General features: G+C 41.5%; 2 protein-coding genes across 2 annotated transcripts; one reads left to right on the top strand and one right to left on the bottom strand.

Moving 5' to 3' along the window:
* Window positions 1–4,143: 4,143 nt before the first annotated feature.
* LOC310871002 (GTP-binding protein Rheb) lies at window positions 4,144–15,414 on the top strand. Its single transcript, XM_083782430.1, has 8 exons — window positions 4,144–4,435; window positions 7,495–7,566; window positions 10,945–11,012; window positions 12,698–12,780; window positions 12,902–12,958; window positions 13,066–13,113; window positions 13,533–13,614; window positions 14,474–15,414. The coding sequence occupies exons 1-8, from the start codon at window positions 4,384–4,386 to the stop codon at window positions 14,564–14,566; spliced, it is 555 nt and encodes a 184-aa protein (XP_083638556.1). The 5' UTR covers window positions 4,144–4,383; the 3' UTR covers window positions 14,567–15,414.
* Window positions 15,415–17,213: 1,799 nt separating this feature from the next.
* Window positions 17,214–23,667, bottom strand: ly97.3 (lymphocyte antigen 97, tandem duplicate 3). The gene is made up of 4 exons (XM_083781412.1): window positions 23,588–23,667; window positions 23,043–23,113; window positions 18,092–18,214; window positions 17,214–17,476 (listed from the first exon to the last, which is right to left on the bottom strand). Exons 2-4 carry the CDS (start codon window positions 23,089–23,091, stop codon window positions 17,364–17,366), a joined length of 285 nt encoding a protein of 94 aa, XP_083637538.1. The 5' UTR covers window positions 23,092–23,113; window positions 23,588–23,667; the 3' UTR covers window positions 17,214–17,363.
* Between the last annotated feature and the right edge of the window lie 3,617 nt (window positions 23,668–27,284).

Genomic DNA, 27,284 nt, shown 5'->3' on the forward strand with positions numbered 1-27,284 from the left:
ACCAGGATTCTTCCTCAGCCTAGTGGGAATATGCATGCACAGTTTCATTGCAATCGGACGCTGCGTTGAGGAGTTGTGGCCATTTGCTAGTGAATATGAGAAATCAAACAAACCTGTCTTGATCACATGACTATGGAGATCATGTGTAGCGATTTGCGTGAAATTTGGATAAAATCTGAAGGAGTAATAATAGAAAATGTGTTTTACATATGTCGGCCTCCTGGTGGCGCTATAAAGAGCAGATGTGAAAAATTCCAGACAAAGGTTTTTCCTTGGCCTCTAGGGAGTTGGCATACAAAGTTATCCACAGATCCGTGCAGTTAGAGGTAAAAACACTTTTTGGCCAGTTATAGCGCCACCTTGAGGCTGAGTTGAAATTGTTCATGTGGCATTTTGTCCTCAGCCTAGTGGGAATGTGGGTGCACAATTTCACGGAAATCACGCGATGTGTTCATGATTTGCAGTATTTTGTTTGAAACTGAGCACTCCTGTGAACTTTGGAAGCCAATCTTAACCAATCAGGATGGAGTGTGAGAAATCTGAAAGACCGGTTTCGTTGAATGGCTGTAGAGAGACTGTGTACCAATTTGCGTGATGTTTGGACAAAATCTGTAGGTGTACTGTGCAAAAACTTGTTTTGCACAAAGCGGCCTCCTGGTGGCGCTATAACAGGCCGTTCTGGAAAGTTTGGGGCAGAGGTTCATCGTTGGCATCCAGGGAGTGTGTGTGCTAAATTTGGCATCGACCGGGTTAACGGTGGCCGAGATTAGCTGCTAACGGACGGACGGACGGACGGACGGACACACGGACGGACGGACGGAGTGCAAAACATACTCTCCCCCTAGGCCTTCGGCCTGGTGGAGACAAATAATAAGTCCAAATTTTATTCTGACCCCTCCACGAGTTGTCCTGGTCCCCTTATCCATCATTTATACATTATGGATAATTAGTGTGGACTTGGACTGTTATTCGTCTATAGTAGGCCTACTCATTATGATGGGGTCATGTGGTGAAAATAGCAAACCTAACCAACAACTGTCTGAATGCTATTTTTTGCCATTTGTGTTTGACTTTTTTTTAAATGTAGGCTTATGTATAAAAAAAAAAAAAAAAAAAAAAAAAGCCTACACATTGATATTTAAAGCCTATAGGCCTAGGCGGCTAGCCTATATTCAAAATATGAGAATAAATTAAGCATGGTTTTGTCACTCATTCCTCATGTAGTATCCATATCTTGATTCTTACCAGAGGCAGAGTGCAGGGACAGAGGTGGTGTGTAGTGTAGGCCTGTGTGTGGAAGGATCGAAGGAGGAACACAGTCACTGTTGTGACATTCAGACCTATGACCATACAGTTCAGGGGGTGGTGGTGTTGTTGTTGTGCTAACCACTGGGCCACCCAGTGCAATCAACTATTGTGCAATAAGTCAGTCACTCACCGCCACCTTCTCTTCTATCTACACCCCTGTCTGGGATTCCATGTGTCTGCTTGTGGGCTTAACCCACTAATTGTGGCCTGAGTTCTTGAACTATTGTTGCATGCCTGAGGTCTAGTTTGGTTTGAGGCCACGGTTATATTGAGACCTATGGTGACTACTGGTCTATTGGAAGACTCCAAATATCAAGGGATTAGGGTGCAGTCTAATTGCTGTGTTTGATTACATGTGAGGTTATTTAGGTACATCGAAAGTTTAGGGGGTTTAATTATTTTATTCTCTCACATAGCCTATGGCTGGGTGGCATAACTATAAGCCAGAGAGTAGGCTTAAAACATGTTTGCGGAGTCCTCGGGGAGTTGTAAATGCCATTCCCAGGGAATATAGTGGATGGAAATCGTCGAGGTAAGCATGGCGTCCCGTAGCACACGGCCATGATGTGCCAGACATAACTGATGCTGTGGGGACCTCTACTGGCCAATGGAGGGAGAGCGAGAGATGGGTACCGTATGAAAATCATAGCCGCTAATTATTCCCAATAAACAATGACAAAACGCGCTCTGAGGCTGAGCTTCGGCAGCCCGGCAGGTACAGTCAGTGACGCGTTTAAACTCCAAACAGACAATCCATACAAAGCGTGGGAAAACTATACAAAATCAAAACGACACAAGCTAAAATATGTGGCAGGCCATACCTACTGTAAGAAAATGATGGACAGCACGTAGGGATGTGTGTGTGTGTGTGTGTGTGTGTGTGTGTGTGTGTGTGTGTGTGTGTGTGTGTGTGTGTGTGTGTGTGTGTGTGTGTGTGTGTGTGTGTGTGTGTGTGAGAGAGAGAGAGCGAGAGAGAGAGAGAGAGAGAGAGATAAACACATGCATGCACGCACGTAACGTTCATATTGTTGTGGACTTACTTTGGCTACACTTCATGCGGTGTTGGAGGCGAGTGGGTGCAATGATGCCACAACAAGGATTTCCAGGCAGTCAGGAACTTTACTAGTAGAACGGCAGGTAACAGTTCACAGGACGGCACGGCAATAATAACAGCTCTCAACATGCTGCGATATCACAGGCTACACTACAGCAGTACACTGTAAACACACAGTAAACTGTCTTTGTGGCTGTCAGTCCTTGGTCAGGACGGAGGATATACACTCTATACGACCATACACTCTGGGATCTTTGTCACTCATGAACTCAATACTCGCGGCCTGAACAGAACACATAACTCTCTTAGCTGAGATCCAATCAGAACACATTACACTCAGTAAGGACACACAATAGGTTGTGGGCAATATAGTAGCAGGGAGAGAGATTTTTACCTGTGCTTTTAAACAGAGAGAGAGAGAGAGAGAGAGAGAGAGAGAGAGAGAGGGAGGGAGAGAGAGGGAGGGAGAGAGAGAGAGAGAGAGAGAGAGAGAGAGAGAGAGAGAGAGAGATTTTTACATGTAGCTGTTACGTCTCACTGACAGCTGTTTGATTGTGGGATCTGGGATCGACTACTTCAGTCTTGACATACAACATGATGTGTGATGATGTTGCTTTGCTGTTGTTATTATGACTGAGTTTTGAAAGTAAAGAAGAGTTGTGTTTAAGCTGTGTCATGGTCCACTGATTCACAATAGTAGCCTACTTTTAAACAGAGAGAGAGAGAGATTTTTACCGGTACTATATTTTTACCTGTACTTTAAGATTGTTCCTGTACTTTTAAACAGAGAGAGAGAGGAGGTAAAGTGTCTAGTTATAGTGAGAGTGGAGGGGGCCCAAGGGGGGTCATCAGCCTCTTTTGTTTGAGTGTGCTGGGTCGTTACTACAACAACAGATCAACTGTAGGAATGTAACCATTTATTTGAGTGAAATGATGGTCAAGTTAATATATATGCAGATGCCACTTTAAAAAAATGTTGAACAAAAATATATATACAACGCTACTTCAATACTAGCAGCCTAGTATGAAAGTCTGTGAAAGATTCCACGTAAATTGCACGCTGCCTTCATGATTTGAGTCACCTTTCCAGAATGGAATTTCCAGAACATTATCCATGCATAATTTCATTTGACCAACAACAACAACAAACTGGTTCTAAATGTTCTCCTTTGACAAACAACATTGATTCTAAATGTTCTAATATGAGAAATAAGGTCAAATAAACATGGGGCGATATGTCCGTGCTTTGGGGCGAGATATCCGTGCTTTGGGGCGAGATATCCACGCTGAGATATCCACGCTTTGGGGGCGAGCCAGCCACGGCTTGGGGCGAGCCGACTTCACTTTTCGAAATTCCGGGGCGAGCCGTCTTAAATTTTTAGGGGGGGGGGGGGGGGGCGAGTTGGTAAAGGGACGAGAGATGACCTGTTGTTACCCATATGAATACATATTTTAACATATCCTGTTATGAGAGTATCAGGGGTACGGTAGGAAACGGAGTAGGCCTATAGGTTTGGTGACGTCTTCCCTGACGAATAGTATGGCCACTTTCCCTGACCCTAAAGATATGAATGACATTACCGCTGACCACCCAGCACGTCATAATATCTGTAACAGCCAATCGTTTTCCACGGATCGAGGGCTGTCGCTTGACATGCAGCCGTTTCGTCCAATCACGCTTCAGCAAGAGGCGACAGAGCAGTCCCTTCCTCAAGCGTCCACCCTATCAGGATCTGGCATTCATTACTAATTAATTATATCGCAAAGGGGAGTGACGCAGTTATTATAGATCTATAGATACTACTCCATGCTTTTTCATGGCCCTGAAATATCACTTTGACTAACTGTGTATGTATAATTTCGCATGATTGTGGCGCACAATAGCAGGCTTTTCGCCGTCAGGGGTGGGTTTGTATTGTATGTGGACTCGCTGCCTAGCTGCGCTCCTTGAATTTTGATGCGTTCCAGTTGGGAGGTTGTGGTAGACCCGGAGGACTAGATGCGATAACCCAGCACGAGATATGCCGCAGCCCAAATCCAGAAAAATCGCCATCCTCGGGTACAGATCCGTAGGTGAGTTTCATTTTTCTTTTGTAGAAAACACACACGGCGAAAGAGAGAGAGACACAATATTGGTCCCCTGCATGCAGGCAGCCCTGGCCTCAGATCTGATGCGGCGCTTGGACGCTGATCATGTCCGGGCGGCCATGGCATCGAGAATAGCGGTTCATACGCCTCCCTATTATGAACTTTAATTATAGGGAGCACAATGTGTCACGCGACATCTCAATGGAACGAATGAGAGCGCGCCACCAGGTGAGACGTGGCCTTGTCGATTTCCTGGCACACACACAGAGAGAGAGAAATCTCCGGACTAGGCCCTGCTGTGTGTGTGTGTGTGTGTGTGTGTGTGTGTGTGTGTGTGTGTTTGTGACTGTGTGTGTGTGTGTGTGTGTGTGTGTGTGTGTGTGTGTGTGTGTGTGTGTGTGTGTGTGCGCGCGCGCGCGCGCGTGTGTGTGCACACACACTGTGTGAAGCGCAATCGACGCAGTTAATAGGTCGTGATATAAATATTTTGACATTTTTAAAGCATAAATTAGCAATTGACTGAATTGGCTTGGTCATATAGGGGAATGGAATATTATATGTTATGGCACTGGTTCTAGCAGGATCAATATACTGTAGGCTATATCGCTGAGTAGGCTATGATGATCTGGATGCTGACACAGTGGCATCACATTGTGAATGCCTGTGTCCATTTAAAAGCCATACAATCGGAAAGTTTCATGTCCTATATGGGCTATAGCAGCCAGGGATTTGAACTTCTATAGCCATTGTGCTTTCTTGGGTCTAAAATCCTCTTAACAGACATTTTATTAAACTGTAGGCCAGCCGCCATACTCTCCTGTTTGCAAACTGTTAATAAAGTAGGCTATTCATCAATCATTCGGCCTGTCCCATGACACATGTAGGATAGGTGGGCACTAGAGATATCTGGCCTGGCACCTCAATGTATAATTGACTATTTTGTCCAAAATGTTAAAAAATATAGGCTATAATATTTTGTGAACATGTATGGTACATCTTTAAAATGTATCCTTCAACTTATGGATACACAGGTTTTATTGCTGTTTGTAGCAATTGAAGCATGAATAGGCTTTACTAAATATGGAATATATAGATGTCCGTGTCACCATCCTGTTACGCTAAAATGTTTGGGAACCACTGCATCCTTTAGCGGCTAAAGGATGCAGTGGTTCCCAAACATTTTAGCACGTGACCCAAAAGAGACATTTTATGTCTCCCCGGGACCCAAACTAGTGAAAATAGCAGATCATACAAGCTCACAACAAAAATCAACTATTTTCACTACTACTTAAAAAAATATTTTCTAATTCATGGAATGTCTTTGATTTTTATTCATGTTTTCTTTTTTTATATAATAATAATAATAATAATAATCAAGATCGAAATTTAAGAAACGAAAAAAAATAAAGGGACCCATAAAAATGTGACGGCGACCCACAAATGGGTCCCGACCCAGTGTTTTGGAACCATTGCTCTAATCTAATGGATAGCCAGAGGAGGAAATAATAATTTGTGAGCTTCAGGCAGTACTACTGGCCGACCAGTAGGTGTCCTACCTGACACCGGAGTTTAACATGTCTCTGTGGAAGAGCAGCGAAACCACTGCAGATGTAGATTCTATTAATCCAGTGGTTTTCAACCAGTGGTCCGGGGACCACCAGTGGTCCTTGAGGGGGTTCCAGGTGGTCCCCAGCTAAATAAATGATGGAGAGAGTTGGTAACCAAATCGACCTTTATATAGGTCTTTATCATTGTTAAACATCTGCTTAACCTACTTAATATACAAGAAGTCTACACAATTAAAGAATGTAGAAGAATCGAGTTTTGACCAACGTTTACCATAACAAAATATTCTTTAATTTTACGCGTGTCTGAGAGGTTAAATGTCATCAAATGATGGTCCGTGGCTCAAATGCTGAATAAGTAATGGAGCTTGATATGAAAACTACTGTATTAATCCTGTATTAATCCATTAAGACCAGAGGACCTGATTCTACAAATATGTTCTAAATCAGTTTTCTGATAAACCTATGTTTCTATGTCAGTGGTTCTCAAACCTTTTCATGTCAAGGACATAGCACTGACGAATTTCTGAGGACCGAAACGTTTGCTTTTTAATTGCACCATGAGCACAGAGCACCATAAGAGCATGATAAAAGTCTCAGTCTAAGGAGTTTTACTTCTTTTTCTATACAGTGAGCGAGTCTTTTCCTGTCAAAGTTTCCCCCAAGTCAAGGACACCAAATATTAATGTAGGTCTATTTGGCCGCCGTACGCCCATCTGAAAATATGTTGTTCCAGGGACCCCCCAGAAGCAATGATATGAGTTGAAAACGTTCGCTGTGAAAGCCTACTCAATTTATTTACTTAAATAATCAATAGGCTATACTAAAAGTCCAGAATTCAAAATGTAGGCCACATGAGTACAAAAGTATATAATATACTTTTACAAATTTATGCAAAATCAAATTGAAAATTGCAGATCTACAAGTGTGAGCTTGAAGATCGGCTATTTTAGAGCTGAAGGGTTATGTTTTGCAACAATAATCTTAATCTACAAAGTAACTAGTAGCCTAACTAAAGTTTTCTAATCGTTGCAGTGGAGTAAAAAGTACAATATTTGACTCACTGAAGTAAAAGCACCTCAAAATTGTATACCTAAATCACAGTAGGCCTACTAAATAGTAGGCTAGTAGTAGTAATAGTAGTAGTAGTAGATGTTACTTTCCACCATTGGATAAAATAATGAATTAAACGATATTAATTCAAATGAGTTCCGGATTGCCACTCCTAACTTTGAGAGTGTACCAGTGGAACCAAATGGACCCGTAAAAGAGCACTAGTAATGATTTTTACTGTGCACGTGTTTAAGTGCATATACAACTGTGTCCCCCAGTGTCACATTGGCCTAAAACTCATGACGGACAGCATCTCATTCATTAAGACCGGGATAATTCGACAGTGTTGACGTCATCCATCAAAGTTGACATTTTTTCTTCATTCGCTGAGGAAGCATGATTAATTATTGCTTGTGTTTTTTGCAGGAAAGTCCTCTTTGACAATTCAGTTTGTGGAAGGGCAGTTTGTCGACTCCTATGACCCAACGATAGAAAACAGTAAGTGGGTCACACTGTGCTGCTGCTGTGTCTTTTTGTGCTTACAACCAATTTTTTTTACTCAAATGAAATGCTCCAGAGAATGTGGTTTTGTGTTCAGATATAGGCCTGCCAGGCCTGCAATATGCATTGATATAGCTTTTTTTTGGGGCTCAGTACAAACCACCACTATACAAACTACTTTGACGTGCATACAGTATATGTGAGGTATTCATGCTTAATCGCAGATTTTGTTTGTATACTGACGTGACAAGCCTTTCTGCCATGCAGCTATTCAAGACACCACAATGGCAAATGGTTTCACAATGACAAACTTTTCCCATTGCTGTCCTAGATGAGAGATGATTGTGTAACTGTATTTGGTACAGGAAACGTGTTGACATTTTTAGAGAACTACAGATCGCCACTCACACGAGTTATCTAAACACTGAGGGAGGGCCCTATCTTGCGTCACTTTATCCGTAATTTGGGGAAGAGGAGTGCCCCTGTAAAATTAGCTATTTTGTGCCACAGCCTAAATCCTTAAAACACCTCCGCTACCCGTTACATTATGCATAGGTGTTTTGAGCGTTACAATAATTGAACCAATCACAGTGTCACATGCCATTCAATGCATTTAAGAGATCCATTATCCATTACGCATTATGCCCAGTGACTGATATCTTACTATGGCCCATGGAAGATCAACGCGTGCTGCCCTGGGATACATTTATATTTCATACAGAGAGTTGTTTTATGTGTCCAGTACCTGTGCCTTTCTGTTTCTTTTTAAGTCACAACTTAAATCTGAAGCATTTTTAAAAACAGAACGGTATCAAGCTAAATGGAAAGTTCGGGAAACCGGATTTATTAAACAGACTTGCACTGAACTGAGGCAAAATAACAATGGAAATGACACCTGTTGCTTCCTTACCATCTAGCCTTTAATTGCCTTTAAATAAAACCACATTTGGTTGACACAAGTATTATCTATGTGTTACTGATTATGGGGAAGTTTAGATTATTGTAATCCATTAAAGATTCGCTGCGCAATGGGGTGATGAAACTGAACAAATCGGCACAATGCGCCATGCAGGCACAAATCAAATCAGGAGCGCATTCTTGCATTGTGGGTGGTTTGAAGAGGCACTTTCCATTCCATTCCATGATAGCAATTATAGCGAAAGCCAAAGCACATCAACACGCCTACAGACACACCTCCACCCGCAAATGTGTGTCGGCATAATGTATAGTGGGTATAGTGGCCGCAAGATACCATTTACATTTAGTGGAAGCGCCTACATAAATCCTACATAAATGCGTGATTCACGGAAAATTGTTAATGATTGCGGGTAAGGCATGGTATACGATAGAGCCCTGAGACTTTACTGCGTAAAGTTACATACTGTACAGTGTACATTCACCCCTGGTGGCTGCCCAGTCTAATAATAACCAGTAAGTGACCTCACCATAAAGGGCGGGGTCGCGTGCACGCATCCGCCTGGGTGACGGTAGACTGCTGGCCTGGGCGAGCGTTGGCGCTTTGACATGGGAGGTCAGATCAACATAATGGAATGAATTCTGTACTGCCATACAGTATATGGAGCGTGTCTTGAGTGTATAGGGTTTGATGAGGTCAGATCAACATACAGAACAGGTCAGCTCCATATATATATATTATATATATGAACCTTTATTGAGAAAGGATATCCCCTTGAGATGTATCATCTCGTTTTCGAGGGGGTCCAGCAACATACAGCAAATACAAGACAATACAAGTACATTCATACATAATCGAGGACAAAACAAACAACAAAGCTCTCCCAAAACTAGCCGCTCCCATCCCACCTATTCCCAGCAACATTGTATCAATAAGTCAATGTAGTAATGATACAAGTATACAAGATGATGAACATACACCGGAACAACAACAGGCCGAGAATCATGACAGACATTAACAACATTGTCAGTACATCAAGACCAAGTACAAACATGCACTTGAAAATAGTAATTAGTAAATAGTAAATAGTATTAGTAAATAGTAAATAGTAAATAGTAAATAGTAAATAGTAAATAGTAAATAGTAAATAGTAAATAGTATTAGTAAATAGTAAATAGTAAATCTGCCGCATGATGTAAGGAAGGAGAGAACAATCAGAACAATCAGAGGCATTTAGAAACAGGAGCATGGTGTTTGGAGATGAGTAATGATAGACACTTTAAAAATATTGAAGGAATTAATGGATCTGAGGGAACTGGGGAGATTGTTCCAGTCGACAGGAGCTTTAAATTTAAAAGCACGCCGACCAACTACTTTTCTGATGTTGGTGGGGACTATAAGGTAAAAATGGTCTGTGTGCCTCAGGTTGTATGGTGAGCTGAAGGGACGTAGATATTGTTTTAGATATTCCGGGTAATTCAAGTATATGCATTTAAAGATAAATAATAGCCAGTGGCAGAGGTATTTAAATTCGTCGACCTTTTCGAGCTGTGAGCCGTCAGCAAATGTAATTGCTAGAGGCAAAGAAGTTGGTATTGTGGAAAAAAGCATGCTAAAAGTTTGATTTTTATTTAATATATATGGATATCTAAGGGTGGCAACCGGGTCAGTGTCTTGAGTGTACAGGGTTTGATGAGGGCCCAGGTAGGGCCGGGCCTTAATTTTCGGGCCTGGTGAGTTTTTGCCGGCTGCTGGGGGCGGCTGCACTAATAACTTCGGGCAGGCCCGTCTAGAGTTTGGATGGACAGGTAATAGGTATCAGTCAAAAGGGAGACATCGAAGAGGAAGGACGGGATCAACATATGGAATGTCAGTACAGGTCAGCTCCTGGAGATCTAAGGGTTTGTGGTCAGATCTAGAGTTGCTGCATGGCCAGCTCCATATATGCATATCCAGTCTTCTCCATGTCTGGCTATCCAGGGTTTGAAGAGGTCAGTGTCGTGAACTTCATATGGAGACAGCCATATATGGAGCATGTCACGATGTCACACACACTCTTTTCCCATAACAGGGAAACCTTGTGTCCGAAACTGTTACTTGCATTGGTTAAATATGTAACACCCACAGACAGACTTAACCACTTTGAATCCAGCGTCCCTATTTTGGGCATGCCATTTAAATGTGACAAATATTTTCACCAAAAAGTCAGAAATCTACAAGCCAATACAGTATTGTGAGCTTGTAGACGTCCACGTTTGCATGACACTGTCATATGGCGAAGAGAGGACATTAATCTATGCAAAAATATAAAAAGATTAAATATGGAGATACAAGGTTTCTGCCTGACTATATCTTCTTTTTTTAAATTGTCATCGTAAATCACTATCGCTATCAGTGGAAGTACTTCATGCAGAGTTATCAGTGATGGATTGCTCTTCTGACTTTTCCCCGTCCTGCAGCGTTCACCAAAATGATCACAATAAACGGACAGGAGTACCATCTTCAGTTGGTCGACACAGCAGGACAGGTATGCAAACATAACTCACAACCAGTGTTAAAGGTAGGGTACAGTAAGTGATTTTATTTTGTTAAAATAAATTAAATTAAAAAGCTCTATATTGTGAGTTTGTGACTCATTGCTATAGACTCTATAACAAACACTCTATACTATAGACTGAGTGTTTGTTCAGTAAGTAGTCTCCATATCTCTCCAGCTTTTTATTCAACAGAATAGGATAGAGAATGCAGTCAGGAGGATACCACCCTGGGCACCCTGGCCTTCACTGTAGAAGAGTGTATCAGCGAGAGTACAGCTCAAGGAAATGACGTTGATGCTTTACAAATCACATGTGTTAAACAAGTCTTGTGACTGATCGACAAATATCGTATCTGGGGGAAATACATCTGATGTTCCGGCCCGACACTTCCGCCGATACACTCTCTGCCATAGGTTGTGACCAGGCTTTTCTCTTCACAGATGAGTAAAGGCTGGGACCGAGGCTAGGAGGATACAGATTAAACAAGTGGAATTGTAATTGATGACACAAATAAATGAGCAGACAAAATTGGAACTGGAACACTATAAAACTTAAGCTGATAAATGGCTACTCTCACCTGATTGGCTGAAATGTTGTCACCTACCTGAAAATTAAATTTCTGTTTATTAAAGAGCTGAAGAGACAAGGAGATCCCTGTGACTGAACAAACAATGATTACTATTAGAATATAGTGATTTAACCTTTTAACCCAGAAACACAATTTACCCTACCTTTATTGTGTCAACTAAAAATGTTTTTAGCGACTACCTTTTTTCTCACAGCTATGATGACTAAAACTATGACTAATACTGTCAATTTCGTCAACAAATAGAAAAAAACTAGACTGTAGACGGACATTTTCGGCACACAGCCAAAACACAATCAGGCATTATGATGTCATCAATGTCTGCCAAAATACATTTTAGTCGACAATATCAACTGAAGATTTAGTTAACTACAATCTTATAATATTTAGTCAAGTAAAGTTTTACTAAAAGTAAAACATTTCATATGTCCAAAATGTGACTAAAACAAAATTGAAACAAATTTATTGTGAAACTTATCACTGCTCAGTGCTCACAACGTGGGATAAAATTAAGAAAGATAAAGTCACATATTTTGTCGTCAGGTAATCAATATAAAAATCAGGTCCAAGGCACTCTTTTCAGCTGTGTGGCTGTCAGGGAATTTGCATTAGCAGCACTAACAGTCAAGGGTTTTTAATTGAATAAATTTAGACCTGATCTTTATATTGATTGCCTCGTTTGGCTCTTGTGGTTTTGCCAGCAAGTGCTACCGGTCACGTTTGAGGTTGATACTAGGATGCTGTAGCCCACTTTATTTGATACTTGTTCATGTCAGGTACGTACGTACTTTATTTGATACTTGTTCATGTCAGGTACGTACGTACTTGACTTCAAGCAGGGTCAAAACTGCTGAAGTGGGCTGTTGCCAAAAGATGCACTTACTGGTGAAGTATTATGACAAACACTGGAATAGCTCAGCTAAATAAAACAAAGGTTTATAGAAGAGGTACGTCATTTAGTAGCTTCTGTATTATTTAGATTATTGTATTTTGTCTGTGTAGTTTTCATGTTATAACATATAAATAACTATTCGAATGATATGTTGTCAGTACTACTGTATCACTTTGATTTTCTTTTTCTGTCCCCAGGATGAGTACTCAATCTTCCCACAGACATACTCCATAGATATCAATGGGTACATTCTGGTGTACTCTGTCACATCTAACAAAAGGTACATTTCTATTTATTTATTTTTTAATAAAAGGTTTATAAGTTAAATCATATAATAACCAGACTGCAGAATATATAATATGGGATATGAAGACTGAAGAAAAAACATATCTCGTTTACAGTTTTGAAGTTGTACAAGTTATCCATGAAAAGTTATTGGATATGGTGGGGAAAGTTCAGTGAGTATCGCCTACTATCATCCTCATTTGCGTAACATGGCATTTAAAGATAAAGTATCACACTGTACATAACTTCAGCATTCCTGTCTTTTCCCCTCCCTCTGCAGAGTACCAATTATGTTGGTTGGAAATAAGAATGACCTACATATGGAGCGGTATGTTGTGATGTACACTGACATCAGATCAAGGCTTTGTGTATAAATATAAACGGGCGATGTGGCCGTGGAGTACCTCAGTGTTCTTTCTGTAGCTTGCCAAATTATTTAGTTGAACTTGAAGACACAAAAGTTTTAGAAAACAGGTCGATCCGCAACATTGTAAAATATTAGAGTGAAGATAGGAACAAGCTTTTACAACTTACTGTACTTTAGCACCTTTTCTCTGTGTGTACTGTACTGTGTACGGTGTACCTTTAGCTATCTGCTCAGCACATGTATGAACACAAAATTTACCAGAACTGAATTATTTGCGAACAGACCTTCTTGGTTTAGTCAAGAAGGTTAACATTGCAGCGATAAAGTGCCTTCTTTTGTGTCATGACTCATGACTGGACTAATTAATGTCTGACCTCCAGAGTAATCAGCTGCGAAGAGGGGAAAGCACTAGCTGAATCCTGGAACGCAACCTTCATGGAGTCTTCAGCTAAAGAGAACCAGGTAAGAACTGTATAGAAACATGGGGTCCATTCAGCTCTCCATCTACAATCTGTCCATTCAGCTCTCCATCTCTCTAGAATCTGTCCATTCATCCATGCATTCATCCACCCATCCACTCACCCACCCACCCATCCATCCATCCATCCATCCATCCATTCAGTCATCCGTCCAGAATATCTAAAATACAACATGCAACATGAAAACAGTAAATTGTTTCTGTGGGTTTGGGTTAGGCTATTATGTCTGAGCATCAGTGAATATGATCCATCTGGTGTGTGACTGTATACAGCAGTGGTGGAAAGTAACTAAGTATGTTTTCTTAAGCACTTTCAGTACTTGAGTACAATTCCTTGGTATTTTTTACTTTCCTGGAGTGTTTCCAATTTGCAATACTTTTACTTCTACTCCACTACATCTCAGAGACAAATATTGTATTTTAACTAAAATGATTTGAAAACTTCAGTTACTAGTTAGTGTAGTTTGTGTAGTCCATCTATAAGCTCACATATTGATGAAAATACTTTTGTACCTTTACTCTGATACTTGTGAGTACTTCTTCCACCATTGGTATACAGTCATTTAACCCATTCAAACCTCAAAGGCATCTGTTGTCATTTTAGATTTTTGCGTTGGCTATTCAAAAATAGCAGACGTACAAGCTCACAGCACGTCACCTCGCGCCGCGTTGTTTCTGAAACATCTTGAAAGTGTGCGAACTACTGATTTACAAGGAATTTGTAGAATCGACCTCAGCTCTTGTGGACCCCTGCACTGTCTGCAACTGTGTGAATGAAAATCTGCAAAGAAAAATGAGGTAAAAACAATGAAATAAAACAACAGACGGTGTCTGTCCCCCCAGACGGCCGTGGAGGTGTTCCGCAGGATGATCCTGGAGGCAGAGAAGATCGATGGCGACGTGCAACCAGGAAAGACCTCCTGCTCCATGATGTAGACATGGACGCCGCCCCGGTCGCCCAATCAACACACAGGACACTGCACTGGGATATCCCGTTACTTGAAGGCTCGCTGCCAGTTCTCTCCTCCTCTCCTCCACCTCAGCTGACTCCACCCCTGACCCCCGCCTCCATCCAGGGTCCTAAATATCCAATACTGTCTATTTATGGCTCTGAGACGACTCCCCACTGTTCAGTATTTTTCTCTCTCCACATGCCTTTTGTCATGCTTGTTTTTTTTGTTGTTTTTTTTCTTCTGTTGGTTTGGTATTAAAAAGAGAAAAGAGAATGAGTGACAACCCATCCCACACACATACACACACCGCCCCCTGTCTATCACATATTACCCAAAATTCATTCTGACATGTCTGCAATTGGCACGAATGCAAAACACAGCTTCCTGTGCGGATGTATCAGGAAAAAAAATAAAAGAAAACACTTTGCTGTGCTAGGTTACGATGACTGCAGTCTCTATGATAAGAGGCGCTATTAATTTTATACATCTTAGCTTCACATTATGCAGGTTAGCAACCCCCCAGCCCCCAACTTTTTGTTGTTGTTGAAGGAACAAGATATAAAAAATATCACCGACTGCCTCACATGAACGGCTGAGAAGACATTTTTTCTGATACATCGCTGAACCATTTTTGTCCGTCAATTATACAGCTCTTTTTCTACTTCATGTCCACACGACGCCCACCCACCCACCTCTCTGGCCCCAACGTCTGTTTTCATAGCAGTTACCGTCAGCCAAAACAAATAAATCCTGCATCCATTTTCTAATGTTGAAAATGTTGTACAAATGTTTTTGATTGTAATCATTAAAAGCAAAAAGTGGTTATGTAAATGCAGCACTCGAGGCGTGTCATTTCACCCGAATGTTTGAATAATCTGCGGCAATTTAACTGAAGTAAGTGATATATTCTGATTAAAACCAAAGAAGAAAGAAAAGGGAAAAAAGCAGTTTATATTGTGATATTGTTCAGTAACAGCTAGGGGTCTCCCTGTCTTTCCATGACAAAAAACACATATTAGATGGTTTGCCAATTTCAGCCAATCAGGAGAGAGTAGGGTACCCAATTATCAGCTGAGATTTGTAATAGTGTTTCAGTTCCAATTTGTCTCAGTTCCAATTTTGTTTCTTTGTGTCATCGCTTCCAGTTTCACATGTTTAATCTGTATCCTGTGTGAGTTTTCTCTCCTGGTTTGATAAAATTGGAATCCCGACCTGAAAATGCATTTGCTGTTTAAAAAGCTGGAGAGACAGGCAGACTCCTGATACTGAACAAACACTCTATAGTAATGAGAATATAATCAATATATCTAACACTTAATTTAACAAAGCAATATCACTTATACCTACCTTTAAGGGTAGCCTACAGCTTGGTCTGTTTCTTACACTTGCGCTGAATTAATGAGGATTCTGTCATTTCTGTTGCGTTATGTTATTGCACATTGCAATTATGTTGTGGAGATGTTGACTAATTTCATGAAAAGTAGGCCTACAAAGCAACTAAAATGTCCAGTGGATATGATAAACCACACAAGAATCTGTTTTTTATATATTTATTTACCCAGTGATGGATTTTGCCGAGCAGCACAGACAACTTAGACTTGTGCCGTAGTTGCATACTGTGTGTCGACTCGATTGCCAAAAATAGTAGACTAGATCTACAAACTCTAAGCACATCGCAGCATGACACATTGTGAGCTCGTAGATATGCTATTATCAGCCTGACCGCGCACACTGCAGCAAAGTGCCTGGCTCAGGGATACCTGGACAGAGTGGATTGCTTGCAGATCAGAACAGTCGTCTGCGCACTCTGCGGGTTTGCGTAAGGACGCGCTGTGATTGGCCAGTAGCCACTTTGAGTGGCAGTCAGGGCAAACGCTCTCGCAAGAACATGATTTACTTTATACACTGACACGAAAACGCGTATTCAGGGCGGAGTCACCACCCCCAGGGTAAGTTGTGATTTGCTCTCGTTCACTGCAATGCAATTTGCGGCATTTCCAAAACAATATTGCGCAGAGTAGCGATTATCAAACGTATTTGCAATGTCATACGTTGAAAGATCTGTTGCCCGTGGACAAGGCACGTTACCTCCGCAAGTTAGATATTATCGGCATAGATGTTTGTCCGTATGTGATTAAGGATTGGAAAAAGTTGCATTGGCAGCCATAGAAAATTCTGCCCAGGGTAAAAAACCGGATGTGACGTTTTTGGGCGTTCCTGTCTTGTTTCGTGTCAGTGTATCGGGTCGCAACTCGAACGGGGCTGAGTCGGCTAAGCGAACTTCGCAACTTTCAACACGTCAACTTGTGCAGCTCAGACCGGCTTTGCTGGGTTATAGGTTCTCTCGCCTTGTTACAGAAGCCCTGTTGGGACAAAATAAAAGATCATTATAAAAGACATGTGTAGAATAAGAATTATTTTTCCCAGAGCAATCTCAATAAGACCCAGCGCTCCCGGTCTGAGCTGCACTCTGGATGTTATGTAATATTTCACGTCTATACCACTCGTTATTGGATAATTTAACGTACGATTGCAGTAGGAAAACGTCTACTCTGGAATTCCTCTTTAATGATCAATTAGTCGGTTGTTTTTCGGTCCAGGATCAGTGGAACAAATGTAGTATACTTTAAGTTTGTATCGGTATCACAATGAATACATTTTAATGGAAAAAACAAAACATGACATTTCTTTTACATAGATTTTTTTAATACCAATGTTATCAATACATTGTGTTTTGCCAATCATTTGGGGGCCGCTTGCAGGATCCTCTGAGGCCAGGCTCATTTAGGCAAGGTGTTGCACATGTCATCGGTACAACACTTGATGTTGATGTAGGCGTTCATCTTCAGCATGTCACAGTCTGACATGACCATGCACTTCTGGTACTGTCCAACTGCAAAGATTAGAAAAGTAGTTTTTTCTAGCCTAATTCATGGAATTTCTTTGGAGTAAAAGTAACATACCGGTATTTGGATCTGAGATATAGTGGAGTAGAAGTAAAAGTACTGGAAATTGGAAATACTCAAGTAAAGTAACAAATACTTCAAAACTTTACTTATGTATAGGGGTCAACCTGTGGGTCGCGACCCCTCAGGGGGTTGCCAAATTATGTCGGGGGGGTCGCCAGATTATTTTCTGAATGTGTAATATATATATATATATATATATATATATATATATATATATATATATAATTGTTATTATTATTACTATTGAATAATAATTCTGAATGGCTGGAAAATAGAAAACCCATTTAGGACTGAGACCAATTCTAAAAACGCGTTCTGAGTTCTGACCCACTGTTTGGGAAACACTGCTCTCCAAAACACCCAATTACCAGAGGTGAGGTGACCGTGCTATCAAAACATGAACTCTCAACATAAACTCGATCTCCAAAGAACAAAATTACACATGAAGTCAAGAGATTTTCTTTTAAGATTTAAAAGAGAGTGTAAAGGGAACCAAATGGACCCATACTGTGTACAAAGTAGCATGCTAGTGAACTTACAAGGCTCTATCAGGAACTTGGCAGCAGCACAGCCATCCTTCCCTGCTTTGCAGGTCTCTACCGACAGCTCACAACTCTCTCCAGCCCTTTTGGGGACACACCTGTGACAGTCCAGAGCTTCACCTAAACAACACAAAATTATTATAGTACGGTAGCTTAGCAAAATAATGTGGACACGGCTTACAAAAGCGCCAAACTTTTTCCACATGTTCTCCATAACCATACATTTCATTTTGGAAGGGGGGCCACGTCATCAAGATGTCAGAAGGCGGCCATCTTGGCGTTCAAAGATGGCCGCCACCTTTTGTGGTGGTTCTGGACAACCGTGGGTCCGACCGACTCGACACCGGGCACTGCACTCCCTGTGGGGGTGTGGAATGTGTGTGTCGAATTTGAAGTCGGTGGGGCAAACGGTTCTCGAGTTACGTGGATTACAGATGTACAGACACACACAGACTTGAATATATGTCAATGGGCAATGCCCATTGGGTTTTCTTTAGATGATGGGTAAGAAGAGAGAGATGTGATGTCAGGTGGTGTGGGCTAAGAAGTGGTCAGGGCTAAGATAAAGTATATGAGATGTACAGTAAGTGCAAAGAGAGATGGTGAGGGAGGGAGAAAATGATTTGTACCAATTGACCAGACAGTAGACAGTAGTGTAACAGGTTACGGTGAGTATAGAGATGGAAATGTTCTAGCAAGCGAAGCCAGTGTATTGAGAATATGGGACATATGTGTCAGGAGTTATTTGTGAGAGGGAAGATGTATACGATGGTAGTGAGACCAGCCATGCCGTACGGTTGGAAACGGTGGCACTGATGAAAAGGAGGCACAGCTGGAGGTGGCAGAATTAAGGACATTATCAGAAATGACTAAATTAGAGGATCAGCCCAGGTTAGAAGGTTTGGGGATAAAGCAAGAGAGGTGAGGTTGAGATGGTTTAGACATGTGAAAAGGAGGGATGAGGGTACATTGGGAGAAGGATGCTGAAGATGTAGCTGCCAGGTAAGAGGATGGCCAAAGACGAGGTTTAAGGATGCTGTGAGAGATGACATGAAGGTGGCAGGTCACAGAGGAAGATGCAGAAAACAAAACCAAATGGAGCCCATGTGTGGTCCAGCCCTATGGAATGTAAAATTCAAGCATGTGCTAATGAAAAGTATTTAAAATATATAGTTTTGATGCTCATCCTAGATCCTACTACTATAGGGGATGCAAAGCAATATGTCTGTTTATCCGTCCGACTTCTCCTACCAAATCACTCCGTTAGCACACATCTCTCTATGCACAAAAAATGATGCATGCCACAGAAAACCATCTGCACTACATTGCATCCATGTCATATTTACTGTACAAATATTGCTTTTGTATGACATACTGTTATTGCGCAACATTTCACTGTGACGCAAATTACATTACAATTTCCACATTAACCGACCCCTCCCTTTTCCCTGCGTGTGCACACACACACACACACACGGTACTGTACAGTACACTACAGTATGGTAAAGTACAGCACAGTATGGTACAGTAACGTGCGGTACGGCACTGTACAGTACAGTAGAGTATGGTACAGTATGATACCATAAAGTATGGTACAGTACGATGCAGTACAGTACGGTACAGTGCAGTACAGTGTGGTACAGTACGGTACAGTATGGTACTGTGCAGTACGGTACGGTACAGTACAGTACGGTACAGTATGGTACAGTATGATACCGTACAGTACAGTACAGTACAGTATGGTACAGTATGATACCGTACAGTACAGTACAGTACAGTACAGTATGATACCATACAGTAAGGTACAGTACAGTACAGTATGGTACAGTATGATACAGTACAGTGCAGTATAGTACAGTATGATACAGTACAGTACAGTACAGTACGATACCGTACAGTACAGTACAGTACGATACCGTACAGTACAGTACAGTACAGTACAGTACAGTACAGTACAGTACAGTACAGTACAGTACAGTACAGTACAGTACAGTACAGTACAGTACAGTACAGTACAGAACAGTATGATACCATACAGTAAGGTACAGTATGGTACAGTATGATGCCCTGCAGTGCTGTACAGTATTATACAGTATGGTACAGTACATCACAAAGGTATAGCCAAATATATGCTGAAATGCAAAATCAGTCTAATATTGGTGGCCATCTTGAAATTAATGGCCGCCATCTTCTCTCACAATATGGATGTTAGCCACTGTAGTAATATGAGTATTGTGAGACAGAAGGAAGCTTCTTAGAAATTACAAAGTTCCTAATTCAAATTCTGCACAAGAATACTGTATAATTCTGAAAAATGGCGGCCATTTTGAATTTTCATTGAAAATGTTATATTATCCAAAAGAAACATTTACCAAGTACTATGCATGGAAATATGTCCAAATATGTCTCGAATATCATATTATATCCATCACTCATAAGAAAACGGTTGTTGCTGGTGGCCATTTTGAAAAATGGCTGCTATGGGCGCCATGTTGAAAATTCAAGTTGGGTCCACATCCAAATCTTTTTAGAATGCCTTTGGCTATAAGTGTACCAAATTTCATGCTTTTATCACAAACTGAACGATTCATTGATATAGTGGAGCTAAGCTGCTGTACTAATAGTGTTATACCGATGAAGTCTAGACTGTGTCGGAGTTAACATGCTCTTCTCCTGGTTGATTTGAGACCCGAGAGAGGTTGGTGGCAGACGCGGGTCCCTCTTTAATCTGTCCACCATCACTTACATGAGCACCAAAACCAAACAGAATAGGAATACATCAAAGTAAAGTCCAAAAACGAACCATAATTGTGTACATATATTGCCAGAATGAACGAAATTATCTATTATTGGCAGATTTAGTCACTTATTGATATTCCCTATAGTTATATTGCATTCCTTGACAAGGAAAATGTATATATTGACACCAAGTTTGACCTTTTAGGTGGCTTAGAAGCTGAGATAGCTGCACTTATAGATATTACATGGCGGCCATCTTTGAACGCCAAGATGGCCGCCTTCTGACATCTTGATGACGTGGCCCCCCTTCCAAAATGAAACGTATGGTTATGGAGAACATGTGGAAAAAAATTGGCGCTTTTGTAAGCCGTGTCCACATTTCTCTAAAATATGGCCCTAAGCTACCGTACTATTACGTATGTTATTTGTTGCAGAAGGAGGAGAGGACACTGGAGCAACACAGACATTTTAGGTGCTACAAAACGACTAACGTTTCGACCTATGCAGTCTTCATCAGAGTCATCAGCCGTTCCAGGCTTGAGGCGTGTTTTGGTAAACTCCCTTTGTTCGTATGTTATTTATTTTCTTAGTTCTTTCCCTCTGTATTTCTATTTTGCCACTTCAGCCTTATAAACTTTGTTGAACGGAGTATCAACAAAGCAGCCTAGGCAGCTTCCTTTTTCTCTCTTTTTGGCAAAAATAGCTCACAACACGATGCATTGGGAGCTTGGAGATCTCTGAATGTTCACATATTTTTGCAGAATGTTTATGGCGTGCACAGAATTGAAACACTACAGCAGTACAGCTTGCATTGTGCTTGATCGCGATATGTTTATCTGCCTGCATTGTACTTTCTAGATATGTGAGGCATCCTGTTAGGTAGCACTCATAAGGTCCGCCTGGTATGCCGACAGTAAGGTTAGCCTTGTACATCGTGAGGTCAACCTTGCACATCATCATGCCACGTTCCTATGTCGCATATCTTCAGCACTATAAATATTCCCTGTCTGTGTAATACACTTTGTGAACCGAGTGTGATGAGTGTACTGCCTGTCTGCCTCAGTGTCTCATTGTTTGATTGCAAACTGTCTGACAGTAAAAAGTGGACTGGATGGGGTTGCCATGGCAATCAATTGGCTGAGGCAGAGGCTGGGAATTCTACAGGTGCACGGGACTCATTAGGTCCACTGGCAGAGCCCAGAGCCTTTCCTGGTGATTCTGCACAAGTTACAACCATGTATCTGACCGACTCAAGGCCGGGCACTGCACTCCGTGTGGTGGTGTGGAACGCATGTGTGAAATTTGAAGTTGGTGGGGCTAAGTGTTCTCGTAGTCGTGGATTACAGACATAGTAAGATATAATATGATGTGATGTGTTGTGAGCTTGTAGAACAGAGAGTTATCTGCAACATACTGTATATGACATAGAGCTTAATTAGTGGTTAATAACATGAACATTGCAATAAGTGCTAGATGGTTTCATTTAGGACATCACATCACTGCATAAAAATGGGTTTACAGTACAATTTACAATTACAATTCAGGCTTTATCCAGAGACACTTACAGTAAAGTAAACACATACGTAGTGTCTCAGTAATCCAGGATCATAGGTAAACCAAGAACCTAGCATGTCAAAAATAAATAATAAGTATTCTGTACAAACTATAGAAACTATAGGTTATCTGTCTAAATGGCATAGCCTACTATCTAGATTACATTTTGACCTTTGCATAAGACTGCATGGTAACCAAGGATAGTTCAAGTACTACGGGCTATAAAGGTGGAGTGAGATTACAGCGGAGTCTGCAGTTCTAACTGCAATGGGGAGTTTGTTACGCAGTAATATACTAACTGATGTCATGTGCTGTACAAGACTCATCTGGAACTCCAAAATAGAGGTGCAACCTTTCATTTAACTAATCAATGTAATCGATTGTTTGATTAAAATTTTCTTTATTAAAGTATATATAGTCGACAAAACAATCGCTATAAGAATATAATCGTCAGTTGCTACTCCAAAACAATCTACTACAAAAGTAAAACACTATGTCTTGTGCCTACTGTTTCACTCATGATTAGATTATGTAATTCTCGACACAGCATCCCTCAGACATCATGCAGTATTGTATGTCTGCCTCCCAGTTCCAGCAGCTCAGGGGTTAACATAGACTGTTTGTTCAGTGGACAATCAGTGACAGACTCACTCACCGGCTGTAAACAGCAGGGCCATGGCCAGAACTAGCAGGAACAACTTCATGTTTCTGTTCTAGAGATGTAGCCTGCCAATGCATGACGACACACGAATACATACAGAAACAAACAGTGATTTAGCAACACTCACAGGGTTTTATCACACTTACCGAGTGTGTGTTAGTTATGGATAGTGCATTGAAATTAAGCATGCTACTACTGCACTACGCTTTTTTATTATTATTTTTACTGAAGGTGAAGGGCACAGCTTTGAATTTAAAACACCAGATTCTGAGTCAATGAGTTGAGATTGACATGATAAGGGAAAACAAGTGTGCGCATTGGCATGCACACGAAGATACCGTTATAAGCCTATGAAGCCTGAATGAATATCAGATACAAATAGTGAGGGGAAATGAAGTAAATGCCATGAGACGTTCATTTTAAAATACAACTGACGTTGCTTTTGTAATAGAATGAAATACTAGAATGGAAAAACATGGATAATATAAAACAGTAGGCCTACTATAGTAATATCAACTTAGAGTTTAAAGCCTACATACCTCTCCCGTGGCGTGTCGATAAATGTGATGTAAACTCAGACTTGCCCCATTTTTATACCCGGGCCTCTCTCCACTTATCAACACCCTGTGGTGTGTGTGTGTGTGTGTGTGTGTGTGTGTGTGTGTGTGTGTGTGTGTGTGTGTGTGTGTGTGTGTGTGTGTGTGTGTGTGTGTGTGTGTGTGTGTGTGTGTGTGTGCGTGCGTGCGTGCGTGCGTGCGTGCGTGCGTGCGTGCGTGCGTGCGTGCGTGCGTGCGTGCGTGCGTGCGTGCGTGCGTGCGTGCGTGCGTGTGTGCGTGTGTGTGTGTGTGTGTGTGTGTGTGTGTGTGTGTGTGTGTGTGTGTGTGTGTGTGTGTGCGCGTGTGTGTGTGTGTGTGTGTGTGTGTGTGTGTGTGTGTGTGTGTGTGTGTGTGTGTGTGTGTGTGTGTGTGTGTGACTGATTCAAGTTTGTGTGCATTCGTCATCTTGTTCAAATTATAGTAAGTACTTTGTGTTCAAGGAGGGCAGTCGTGTCCCCACACCACGCTTCCTGCATTAATCATTAAGCAAACAGGCCACTCCACTATATAATTCATAATTCTACTGTACATATTATCACATGTACTTAACATGTGCTAGGATAAAATAATGTGAAAGAATGGCCTTGGCTTGCAGTGCCAGAGTTTGAGTAATAGCGTAATAGATCAGTAAACGCTCGTGGTGTGTTTGCTTTGGGTGGACTGTGTCTGACCCATGTGATGCCACCGTTGATTCAGTGCACTTTGTGCAAAATGGACTGTCTGTAATATACTGTATTATAAGTCACTCCCTGTACTTCCTTCATGAAGCAGGGAATGAATTGACTGAACAAGAACCGATTGACGGAGATGGAGAGAGATAGACAGAGAGAAATAGACAAAAATAGACAGGTGGGCTCCGTGGAGGGGTCTGGTCCACATCTGGTCCAGGTCGAGCTCTGTGAGGCCGGGTCCAGGTCACACTTCTGGTGGGCTCCATGAAGAGGCCTGATCCACGGTCACACTCGGCAGTCAGTTGGGGGTTAATATTAGAGGTCCACAGAACTGCGACGGGGAGGACGAAAAGAGACTCCGGGGAGAGATTCCCCGGATGTTGGATTAGTGGCAGGCCTTACTGGAGCCTATATAGTGTATATTACTTGTACTGCTGGGAGACAAACCCACACAACAATGTACGACTATGGTATCCAGCTAGACTTGGAGACAAGTCTAGCTATAGGCTTTGTCGTAGAGAAAGGTTTTCAACCTAGTCTTGAATGTGCAGAGCGTGTCAGCCCCACGGACCGAAGCCGGGAGAAGGTTCCACAGCTGAGGTGCCTGGGACCTAAACGCCCTGCCTCCTATTGTAACTTTTGATATTGTTGGGACAGTAAGCATTTTTGCATACTGTAGACGCACTGGTGTTCTATTTGGTTTGTAGGGATCAATGAGATCTTTGAGATATTGTGGTGCCTGACCAGTGACCATTGAGAGCTTTGTAGGTGAGGAGAAGAATTTTGAACTCTATTCTGTATTTGACCGGGAGCCAGTGTAGGGAGGCCAGTGAAGGAGTGATATGGTCTCTTCTTCTGGTACCTGTCAGCACACGCGCCGCAGCATTTTGAACTAGCTGTAGGCTTTTCAGAGACTTACCTGGGCAGCCTGATAATAGCGAGTTGCAGTAGACCAGCCTTGAGGTAACAAATGTGTTAAAAAGTTAAAAAGTTTTTCTGCGTCATTTTTGGACAGGATGTGCTTAACCTTTGCAATATTTCGCAGGTGAAAAAAGGCAGTCTTTGAAATTTGTTTGATGTGAGATTAGAAAGACATATCTTGATCAAAGGTAACTCCCAGATTCTTTACAGTGGCCTTGGAGGCCAAGGTAATGCCATCTAGGGAAAAGTTCTCATCGGCTAGCTTGTCTCTTAGGGTCTCTCTTAGATGTGTATCAAAATATTCCTATGCGGTGTGGACACTGGGAATAATTTGACAAACTGCATGATTGGGATCTTTTTGGGATGATACCATAAAAGCAGATGTTGCAGGTCCAGAACTTATTTAAATCCCACTTTAACTTTATTGTTACATCACAGGTATACAGTACATCATGTGTAAAGACGTTTGTGCAAGCTCCATTGTTTGTGTTATCAGGAAGAGAAAAAAAAGAGCGGTTGGGGGAGGTGGGCAGGCAAAGAGAGAAGAAAGGGAAATGAGGATACGTAAAAGAAAATCAATTATTTCTACATACTGCACATGAGGTTAGACATAATGTGCATAAGGTTGGGCACAAAGGTGGTAGCACTTCAGTAGGTCCACAAAGCAGCAGCTATATGTGACATAGATATAGTTACTGTCTGTGTAGGCTACCACACCTATAGAGATAACCGTGCAACTCATACTCTAGCTGTACATGTAATGTATCATCGGGTTCCCTATAGCAAGAGTATGCAGAAGCTCCAGTACATTCAGAACAGTGCTGCTAGGATAGCCTGGAAACCAGACGAAAAATAAATAAACAAAGATAATCACACTTGTGTGAAGTGAGCGGTGCCTTTCATCACAATGATGATTTCTGATGATGTCAACAATATGACGAGTGACTGAGCTTCACTTCTTCCCAGCTAGGTCCTGCCCCATGCAGGAGCTAACTATGTCCATAGACAACGCCTTGGTAACTTCGGTTCCAACAGCCAAGAACCTTGGCTCCTGGACAGACAGCTCTCACACACATTACAGCGGTCACTCCATCCTGTAGGTTTACACTCTATAACATTAATCAGACCCTTCCTCACCCAGGAGTCAGCCCAGCTCCTTATCCAGACATCAGTCATATCAAAACTTAACTGTCTCCAGTCCTTACTGGTCTACCAGCAAGTCCAGCATGCACATTAAACCACTCCAATGATCCAGAATGCCGCAGCTCTGCTATATGCTATATTGTAAATTGTAAATACACACAACATAGACATACACACAAAGCTGTGCATTGGAGCGCCTGCACCGCTCAAACCTTCCTGGGGAGATTGGTCTGGCACTCCTCAGTTTGAATTTCAATTGGCTCACCCCAGAGTTGTGGGTTACCAATCAGAGCCCATGCTATTCAAAGTGAGAATTTTTGTTACAAATAAAATGCATTATTATTATGGTAGGTGGTGTCCTCACCACATTTTGAAATTAATTATTTGAGTGACAGGCAGCCAGTGGAGTTTGTGAAGGACTGGTGTGACGATGTGATCGTTGCATGGTACTGACTCACATTGACTTGACTCGACTAGCTTTTGGTACCAAGCATAGTACTTTGTCCAGTACCTTTCAATGTAGCTGGTCGTCATAGTCAGTATTAGGCCGTAACGAGTACAAATTATATTACTGTAATATTATTCCTTTAAAATCATTATATATATTATATATATTATAGCAATGCAGCATTACTGTCTTATAATGATCTGATGATTTGTTTTTGTGTGTGTCCGACTGTCTGAAAGGAGCAGATTCCACTGCCATAGTAGGAGGTTGGTGGTCACATCAGATCAATAAGGTATCATAATTGCGATGCAACACATTGTTAACTTATACAGCAGTTATTTTTGAGCATGCACCTCCACTGAATGTTGTGCAGGTCAGGGGCAGGTCTGTGGTTAAGAAATATGAATACTTAAAATATATTAAGTATTCAACATCTACAGTAATTTGTTCTGAAGCA

This window comes from Protomyctophum parallelum, assembly GCF_964188405.1.
Source record: "Protomyctophum parallelum genome assembly, chromosome: 14".
NCBI classification, from domain to species: Eukaryota; Metazoa; Chordata; class Actinopteri; order Myctophiformes; family Myctophidae; genus Protomyctophum; species Protomyctophum parallelum.